The 10,438-nt window shown below is 41.8% G+C and overlaps 1 protein-coding gene across 1 annotated transcript in view; it reads left to right on the top strand.

The window, feature by feature from the left end:
* The first annotated feature begins 3,365 nt into the window (after positions 1-3,365).
* The window catches only part of ITGA8 (integrin subunit alpha 8), a 227,081-nt gene continuing 220,008 nt past the window's right edge, over positions 3,366-10,438 (top strand). Inside the window, exons 1-2 of the mRNA XM_044678920.1 lie at positions 3,366-3,574; positions 4,380-4,513. Of these exons, the coding sequence (XP_044534855.1) occupies positions 3,366-3,574; positions 4,380-4,513 (343 nt within the window). The remainder of the gene's footprint in view (positions 3,575-4,379; positions 4,514-10,438) is intronic.

Genomic DNA, 10,438 nt, shown 5'->3' with positions numbered 1-10,438 from the left:
AGGTTAGCAGTCTAAGAATTTTCTTTGACTTCCTGCCCTTTGATCCTTCGATTTAACCTCTAGTCAAGATCTGTTTAGGTGCCACAGAGAATAGAGCAAAGGACTCAGAAGACCTGAATTCAAATATAGCCTCAAACACTTGCTATCTATAGAACCCGGGGCAAGCCACTTTACCCTATTTGCCTCCATTTCCTCATCTGTAAAATGAGCTGGAGAAGGAAATGACAAACTACTCTAGGATCTTGCCAAGAAAATCTGAACAAATGAAGTCAAGAAGAGTACATGACTAAACAACAACATGACCTGTTGTTTCTTCAGTTAAAATATCTTTTGGGTTTATGCCTTCTTCTTTATTCCAAGGACAATTAACCTAGTCCAATTCCTCATACCACAACTTTATCCCTCAGCTGGGTGCTAATTATGAGTTTCTATCCTTTTTTGAAAAAAAAAAGGTTTTATTTTCCTAATTACATGTAACATCAAATGCTTTTTTCAAATACATTCTGAAATGATAAGATCCAAATTGTCTCCTTTCCTCTCTTCCCTACTCCTTCCCAGAGATGATAAGCAATTTGATCAGGCTTATACATGTATTATCTGGCAAAACATACTTCCATATTGGCCGTTGTTGTAAGAGAATACTCATATAAAATCAAAACCCCTAAATAGAAACATAAATAAAGTGGAAAATGGTATACTTTGATCTGCATCATAACTTCAATAGTGCTTTTCCTGGAGATGGATAGTATTCTTTGTCATAAGTCCTTCAGAATTGTCCTGGATCATTGTATTGCTGAGAGTAGCTAAGTCTTTCACTATTGATCATCATACAATATTGTTACTGCTGTGTATAATGTTCTCCTCGTTCAGTTTATTTCACCCTGCATCAGTTCATGGAGGTCTTTCCAGCTTTTTCTGAAAACATCCTGTTCATTATTTCTTAAAGCACAATAGTATTCCATCACCAACATGTACCACAACTTGTTCAGTCATTCCTCAATTGATGGACATCCCTTCAATTTCCAATTCTTTGCCATTACAAAAAAAGAGTTGCTATAAGTATTTTTGTACAAGTAGGTTCTTTCCACTGCCCCACTGCCAGCCCCATTTTTGTTCATCTCTTTGGGATACTAGACCTAGTGGTGAGGTGGTATTGCTGGGTCGAAGGGTATGCACCATTTTATAGCCTGTGGGGCAAAATTCCAAATTGCCCTCCTGAATAGTTGATTCAGTTTATAACTCCACCAATAATACACTAATGTCCCAATTTTGCAACATCCCCTCCAACGTTTATCACTTTCCTTTGCTGTCATACTGACCAAACTGAGAGGTATGAGGTGGTGCCTCAGAGTCGTTTTAATTTGCATTTCTCTAATCAAGAATGATTTAGAATAGTTTTTCATATGATTACTGATAGCTTTGATTTCTTCATCTGAAAACTACTTGATCATATCCTTTGACCATTTGTCAATTGAGGAATGATCTATGTTCTTATAAATTTTGACACACTTTGAGAAATGAGACTTTTATCAGAGAAATTTGTTGTAAAATTGTTTTCTCATTTTATTTCCATTTTAATCTTGTTCACATTGGTTTTGTTTCCACAAACACTTTTTAAATTGAATGTAATCAAAATGATTTATTTTTATATCTCATAATGTTCTCTATCTCTTGTTTGGTCACAAATTCTTCCCTTCTCCATAGCTCTGCCAGGTAGACTATTCTATGCTCCCCTCGTTTACTTAGGGTATCACCCTTGATGTCTAAATCATATAACCATTTTGACCTTATCTTCATATAGGGTGTGAGATATGGGTCTGTACTTAGATTCTGTCACACCGGTTTCCACTTTTCCCAACAATTTTTGTCAAAGAGTGAATTCTTATCCCCAAAGCTGGGCTCTTTTATTCTTTTTCTTGAAGGTAGATACCGTGTCACACACTTTCACTTTGTGTTCCCACCTTCAACACAGAAGATACATAATGGGCTCACAGGCATCAGAAGTGGAAGTGGGCTCTTAAAAACCTAGACTGGACCCATTCCTTTTTCCAGCTAAGGACACTGAGGCCCAGGAATGTGAAGTTACTTGCCCAAGGTTACAAAGGGCCCTGCTTAGAACTTAAGCCTCAGAACTGGAATGGACTTCAGAGACAGTCAATTCAAACCAGTCCCATATTTTACAGATTAAGAAACTGGGACCTAGGGACACAGCTATTTAACATCAGAGATGGGATTTGAAATCACTCCCTTAATTTTTGCCCTTTTAAATGTGCCAACTTGTGGGCTAACTCCCTAATGTAGATGTTAATGCATGATCTGGGGCCTATTAAAAATACTGACCCCTGCTGGATTAAAAGGCAGCAGAAAGAGGGGGGGGAATGGATAAATGGATCCCTTTATAGGATAAGGGCAGGCTTCCCAATTTCGGGGAAATCGAGCACAATCCATGCGGCATGCATATTTTTTTTTAAACCCTTAACTTCTGTGTATTGACTTATAGGTGGAAGATTGGTAAGGGTAGGCAATGGGGGTCAAGTGACTTGCCCAGGGTCACACAGCTGGGAAGTGTCTGAGGCCGGATTTGAACCTAGGACCTCCTGTCTCTAGGCCTGGCTCTCAATCCACTGAGCTACCTAGCTGCCCCCCACATGCATATTTTCAATGGAAAGTTTGAGCCACAAACACAGTGCCGGCTCAGAGGAGGCAGCCTCCAGCCCAGGAAATACCCCTTAGACCCAAATTACCCGGGGACAGAGAGCCAGGCGTGGAAGGAACGCCTGAGCAAACAATGGCTGCGAAGTGGTGCCCACGGGTGACATGTGGTAGGGGCAGGCTCCTCTGCTGAGAGGGCTGCAGCAGCCGGCCAAGATGCAGCATGCTCTGGTCAGGAAGCAGAGAAAATGAGCCATCCCCGCGCCCTGAGCTACGGGCTCAGTGCCCCAAGCACGCGCGCGCTATGTGCTGTTCAGTGCGGCCGCCAGGGGGTGGCAAAGAGCATGGCGTGCGCTCCTGTCCCCGGTGCCAGAACCCACGTTCCCTACTCGATACCTTCCATCAGCCGCAGCCTCTAAGAGGCAGCCAGGGGGGGACGGAAGGAGGGAGAGGAGGGGAGGGGTGGGGAGGAGAAGGGAGGGAAGACAGAGGAGCCCTGGACGGGATGCAGGCGCAGAGCAGCAGCACGCCTGTCACTGCTGGTCAGTCCCTGCCTGCCCACCTCTCACTAGCTGGGCTGCTCTCCTCAGCCAGCCGGGCTTTGGCCGAGGCGCAGCGGGCTGCGTGCTCCTTCTCCACGGCGCCTCGTCTCCTCCTCCTTCTCCTGCGCCCTCTCGGATAAAGTTTGCTAGAGGACAGGAGGCGGACGGGACATGGCTCAAGGCGGCCCCCGCTGCCCAGCGGTGGGGAGCCGGGAGCAGCTGCGGGCGCCTCTCTGGGGCTTCTGGACAGCCCTGGGGATGCTCTGCTCGCCCGTCTCCCAGGCATTCAACCTGGACGTGGACAAACTCACTGTGTACAGCGGTCCTGAAGGCAGCTACTTCGGCTATGCCGTGGACTTCCACATACCTGACCAGCGAACGTAAGTAGCTCGGATTCTGAGCCTTCTGCATCCATCCCGGGAGAGATCTCCCATACCCCGTCCGCCCGGGTGGCCTGGGACCTCCGGAGCTTCAAGCCCTTCGCCTGCCTCTCACTTTAGGGATGTCCACCCCTAGGAAGCCCTAGTCTGAAGGAGGGAGAGAGATCAGGGCGCTCACTGCCCCTGTTATTCCCTTCTCATACCCCGACACCCAGGCTCTCGCGTCTCTTCCTCTGGGACGCTGTTGATACACCCCAAAGTGCAGAGGCATCTCTCTACAGCCCTAGTCCTCGGAGAGATCCATGGACCAGGACTTCTCCATCCTTCTAAAGCTCTGACAGCGCCCTGGACCAAACAAAGCCAGATAGAGAAAAACTAAACAGAAACCTGTCCTGTGAAAAGCTGGAAACGCTGCTTCTGCTGCCTATTGATGCATTGCTGGGAACTAGACCTAGGGAACCTTTGGGGGAGAGAGAGCATGGGGCAACTCTGTGGACAAAGTTATACTTGGACCTTCGCGTTTTTCCCTCCTCTCCTCTCCCGGAGTGTTTGTATACAAATAGCTCCATCTGGAGGGACTTGGTTACTCGTTATTGTTATCCGCCCCCCACCCCCACCCCCAGCCCCGCAAAACCCCAGCGTTTCCGATGCAGAGAGATTTCAGGCAAAGGAGATCTGGTCACTCAGTAAGACAGTGTCCCCCGGCGATAAGAACTTTTCTTTCTAGGATCTTAGGAGTTGTAGACATTTCCCTTCTCTGCTTTAGGGTGCCCAAGATCTTGACTTTGTTCCAAATATTTTGCAGAGTGAGTATCTTGGTGGGGGCTCCCAAAGCCAACACTAGCCAGCCGGATATAGTGGAGGGTGGCGCTGTCTATTACTGTCCCTGGCCCGCCACTGGGGATGTTCACTGTAAGCAGATCCCGTTCGACACTACTAGTAAGTGATTTCTCTTTTTACCTTAATTAACTTAATGCTCATTTCAAATCGCCATTTGCTTCAGCCACTACCGAAATCAATTCGGAGCCCACTTATATTTTGGTTGACTTGTTGGATGTGTCAAGATGGGCAGGTCCCCAGAGAAGCCAACTTTTTCAGGCATGCACGACTGAGTGTTCGGGTGAGGAGTGTTTACTAGAGTCTAGAGAACTAATAATATCATGACCTTGAGGGTTTGAACTTAGCCTACTATTTGCAATTTTCCTCAATGTTCTGGGACCAGCGAGGGCATACTCCAGAACAAGCACAAATGTTATACAACAGCTTTGGCAGAGAGCTTAGTTTATTCCTAACCACAAATCTGGGAGCAGACGGATTCTGCAAGCCTCCAGTGTCCCAACTCCCAGGGCAAATCTTAGTCCTACAGACTGAGTCTTTATTTCATGTTGCCATTTAATTCCTTACAGAAAGCAGGACTTTTCTTTCCAAATATTGGACATTGGATGCAAACTAGTACAGTCAGAATGTGGATGGATTACATTCGTTTCCAAAATCCCCAGACAGCTGTTTCTTATTTAATTAAAAGGAAAATACATTTTAAACCACTCAGGCTGGTTCTGTTTTCTGTGGTGTTTTCCCCTTTGTGTCCTGAGAAAATAATTTAAACCTAGTGCTTTTGAAAACATTGACACTGAATGTTTTAATTTATGTGGGTAAGTCTTTGCGAATTGGGAAAGTTTACATCATTACACAGCATGCACCAATCTTTTTTTTCAAGGAAACTGAAACCTGTCACCTAGGATGATGGAAGCTCTGAGTTGAGGAGAGTATCATATGAAATACTTTGTGAATCACTTACCTAATTCTTGTCAACGGTCTATATATTTGGTTCTAGAATTGCTAAATTATAATAATTGAATAAATGGGTAAGCAGAGGACTAAAGTGGAGTTTGCTGGCTTTTATAGTCAGAGTCTCTGGGTTTGAATTCTAGCTGTATCACTTTGAACTTGTGTGACCTTGGATAAGCCATTTCTACTCTCTAGCCCTCCATTTCCTTATATGTAAAATCAAGGGTCTGGATGAAATGATCCTTAACATTCATTTTGGCTCTAACTTCACAGTCTTAGGTGCATTTGAAATTTACATGGTATCAAGATGAAATAATATGAGTATTATGTATTTAGTGCTAATAAATAATGCATAGTTAAGATTTTAAAGAGATTAGTTATTTCTCTTTTTCAGTAGATATTATTTTAAAAGATAAAATAACTCCTATCAGAAATACTTTGAATTAGGACCAAAAGAAGAAGTAAATATATTTTTAAAATTCTCTTTTATTCTTTGTTTATAGGGATTGAAAGTTCTTTGGGAAGGTGAGTGCCTAGGGTTTAGCTACAACTGGGAAACATAGGTAGTATAATGTTAAGTTCTTAACGATATTTTTTTTTTATCTCTTCCTTTATTTTGTAAAAATTCTAAATGGATTTAGAATTTGTCCTTATCCCTGCCCTTCTCCAATTGAACAACAGTTTTGTTTTTGTTGTTGTTCAATGGTGTCCAACTCTTTGTGACCCCATTTGGGGTTTTCTTGGCCAAGATTCTGGAATGTCTGTCATTTCCTTCTCCAACTCATTTTACAGATGAGAAACTGAGGCCGACAGGGTTAAGTGACTCACCCAGAGTCACACAGCTAGTAAATGACTGAAGATAAGTCTTCTTGACTTCAGGCTCTGCATGCATTCTATCCACTGTGCCACCTACTTCAAAAGCAAATTCCCCACCCCTCAAAATAAATCTGTCATCATAAACATGTAAAGTCTACTAAAACAAACTCCTCCAAATAAATGATATATAAATTGTTCCATTTTAAGTCAATCACATTTCCAGTAGGAAATGAGTGCTGTGTATTTCATCTTAATTCTTTTGGGCAGCCCAGAACTGATCAGAGTGTTCTAGTCTTTCAAAATTGTTTTTCTTTATAATATCATTGTCATTGAATAAATTGTTCTCCTAGTTCTATTCATTTGCCTCTCCATTAATTCAGAGAGGTCCTCCTTCTTTCCTCTGAACCAGTCTATTTCTGCATTTCTTATTGCACAATGATATTCCATTCCATTTATGTACTATAATCTGTTTCTCCCTACCACAATAGAACATTCCCTTAGCTTCCAATTTTGGGTTATTAGGAAAAGAGCTGTTTATAAATAGTGTATATAACTTGGTCCTTTTCCTTTTTCTTTGAATTCTTTGAGGGCCTAGATCTAGTATAGTGATGGCAAACCTTTTAGAGATGAAGTGTCAGGCCCCATCCCTACCCCATCTCCCAGACCATGTGCCATGCCCCTTCCCCCCCACATGCTGCCTATGCCTCACCTTACCCTACAGAGGGGAGGGAGAAAGTGCTCCCAATGGGCGGCTGGACAGAGGGGTGGGTGAAGTAAGGAGTGTCCTTAGCCAGTGTAGAGAGGGGGAGGAGAATGGCCCAAGAAATATGCTCTCCTTCAGCTCTGCCACCTATGGGCTGCCCACCTTACCTGCTGTGTGCTCCCATTGGGCTTCTGGACAGAGGGGTGAGTGACATGAAAAGATGTCATTGGGCCAGGTGGAGAGGGGGAAGGGAGCAGTTCTGCCCAAGTCCCTCTGCCTTTCTAGTAAGAACTCTGAGGGTGGAGAGTGGGGAGGGAGGGTGGCCAAGTGCCCACAGAGAACACTCTCTGTGCTTCTTTGGCACCAGTGCCACTGATCTAGTTAGTATCACTTTCATACATATATATATATATATATACATATATATATGCACGTGTGGGTACATATATGTGTGTGTGTATGTATATATGTACATATATATATATAGATATATATATATATTCCTTCCCTACCAAATAAGCCATTCTTTATATTAAAGAATAAGAAGGGGAAAAGAGGGAGGAGTGTGAGCATTTCAGCAAATGTAATGAACATCAGCCAAATCTGACAGGATATGCAGTATTGCATACTTATAACGCCCTACTTCTTCAAAGAAAGGAAAGAGGGAGCATTTTCTCTCTTCTTTCAGGATAAGCTTGATCATTATAATTGCCAATTGCCATGAACAAAATCAAAATCAGCTTTTTGTTGTTGTTCTCTCACTCCCATTCACTTGTTATCACTGGGTATAGTATTTACCAGGTTCTTTGCATCAATTCATATATCTTCCTGTGCTTCTCTGAATTCTTCAGATTTATCATTTTACTTAGTCATTTATCTATGTTTTCATTGTTTTAAAAGATCTTTTGAATAATTTACTTTCTTTCAAGGACTGCTCGTGGGCTTTTTGTTTTTTACCATAGGGCCTCAGTTGCCATTTTAATAAATGCTGCAGGTGTCTTCATACCACTGGTTATGAGCTTTCACTTAAAGGACAGGAGTTGGAAAATTAAAGTCTACTTACTGACTTTCATTTGTACAGGAAATGTTTCTACCACTTCAGTGGTTTTAACAAGACTTTGAAAGCCTACCCTGTTTCTGACCTCAGCTTTAGGAATAATCTTTCAAAGTCAGCAAAGTGAAACATTTGAACAGAACTAAATTGAAAGTCTGACCCTAAAAGCAATATAACAAAATCTGTTTGAAAAAAAAAAAGGTCTTCAGATGCAGATCTACAGTAATGAAGATGGAGTAATCAGTATTAATACAATTTCAGTTAAAGGAAAATAAGCATATATAATTTGAGGAATGTATTTAGTTTGACTAAGAAATAACATACATCACACACACAAAAATGATTGAATCCAGTGTAAAGTGAGAATTCAATTGGAGAGTTACTTTCCTATCCCAAATCACACATCTGCCTCTAGCATGAATTTCTTTGGATACAGAGGCAATAAATATCCATCACAGAGAGGAGTTATAATTGAATCCATTTCTCATTAATCATTACAATAACAATCTTGCTGCAAAATATGAACAGAGTTCTGATTGTGAATGAGAAATGTGTATAATTATAAGTAGTCCAGAACTTACGAAAGGGTTCTATTGCCAAAGTTTATTTGTGGACTGGCTGTTTGGAACCAGAAACTCATTTTCCCACAGAGACAATGCCATCAATTATAGTTTTAGGTTCTCAAGCTAGACCACAAGCCTATTCAGCTCGCAATTTTTAGATGAAATGCTACACATTTGCAATTGAAAAAAGAAAATTATTGTTTCAATACAAATTGACAATGAAACAATAAAAAGTAAATGGGATTTCTTGAACACTAGTCCTTGAGGAAAATGTCATTTTAATTGGAGAAGGATGAGAAGGGGACAGAGCCTTCTATGCAGATTTAAAGAGAAATTTTGTACACTTTCAAGGGCTTTACAGATTATTGGTATTGGCTCTTAACTATGGACAATTTAATTTCCAATTTTCGACTTTCTCTTTTCTGAATAGATTTCATAAGATCATACATTTAGAACCAGATGGATTCATGGAGCTCATATAGATCAGACATCTCATTTTTTATATGAGGAAGCTGAGGTCCCCAGAAGGCGAGAGATTTGCAACGTTCACCTAATCATGAAGTGGCAGAAAACCACTTAAAACCACAATTCCAACTTCAACTCTAATGCTCTTTCCACTGTACCGTACTCTAACCTTATACTTATTATCCATGATCAAACTGAGTTTTTTGGCTCACAAACAGAATAAAAATGGGGAACTAAAAAGAAGAAAAGCAGTTTCCTAAGGACAAGGGTTGGAAGTGACAGGGGAAAGTAGATGCAAGAAATTTCCCAAGGTGCTTCTTCATGGATTTCATAGAATGAGATCTGGATGAGAATTTAGAATTACATAGTTTAATACTTCAGCATATAAATGGCAAGGGGGAGGAATCAATGGAGAAATAGATAGAAGGAGACTCTTAACCATTATCCTACACCATCACCCCAATGGGAAGAAAGGAAGCGGTCAGGAAGAGAAAATTCTTCACATATTCCACCAGGGGGTACTATTGACTAAAGACAACTTAGTTGTTTTTCATTATTGCCTCTGAGTGGGTAGGGAGGGGGCAGTTTCTTAGGTGTTTGTAACTTAGGAGTATCTACTTTGTTTGACTAATGCAAACCTTTTATCTTATTCACCTGGCCCTGAGAGATGGCACTCAGAAAAACAAAACTCAATACAATGAGAATTTATTGAGCACATATTTTGTGCCCGGTGTTAGGGCAACTAGGCATTATGGATAGAAATATGGCATTGAAGTCAGAGAAGACTTGGGTTTAAATTTTGCCTTTGACAAATACTCTCTGTGTGGCTATGGGTAAGCTAGTTAGCTTTCGGCAATACGGGCAACTCTTCCATTCTAAGTCACAGCTAAGTTGCTTATTTGTATTGCTAGAGGAAGTTTCCATATTAGGATCTCTAAAAACAGATGAAATCCCATGTCTGGATATGTCCCAGGTACCATAGATTCTAAGACGAAAATGAAACAGTCCCAAGCTCTCAAGGAGTTCACACTCTAATTGGATTAGACAACACATAAAAGCACCATTTCAGCTGCTGGGCAGATGGAAAGACTCAGAAATCCTAAGATTTCACTGGTGAGATAGATGTCAAGACCCAGGGGTTCGTGGGCCAGGAAAATAGGTCAGATGACAGTGCTCGGGGACTTCAAGACCCAGAAGCAAGGCAGACGGTAAGGCATGATGGCCTTCCATGTCATAGGAAGGAACAAAATTGTAGACTGACTTCTCATCCAAGTGGTACGAAGAATTAATCAGCCAGGTGGGTCGAAGGCACTCTAAGGATGACAGGTGCTCCTGGTTGTCCCGGATGATTTCACAGAGTAGGTGTTTAATAAATGCTGATTGATTGTTTGGTTAAGAGAAACGAGGGCTGGGTTTGTAAACTGAGAATTCATCCACCTAGAGGTGAGAATTGAACTGAACCTGAACTCTCAGGA

This window comes from Gracilinanus agilis, chromosome 5 (assembly GCF_016433145.1).
Source record: "Gracilinanus agilis isolate LMUSP501 chromosome 5, AgileGrace, whole genome shotgun sequence".
Classification (NCBI taxonomy): domain Eukaryota; kingdom Metazoa; phylum Chordata; class Mammalia; order Didelphimorphia; family Didelphidae; genus Gracilinanus; species Gracilinanus agilis.
The sequence above is the reverse complement of the archived record's forward strand: the minus strand, read 5'-3'. Positions and strand labels throughout refer to the sequence as shown.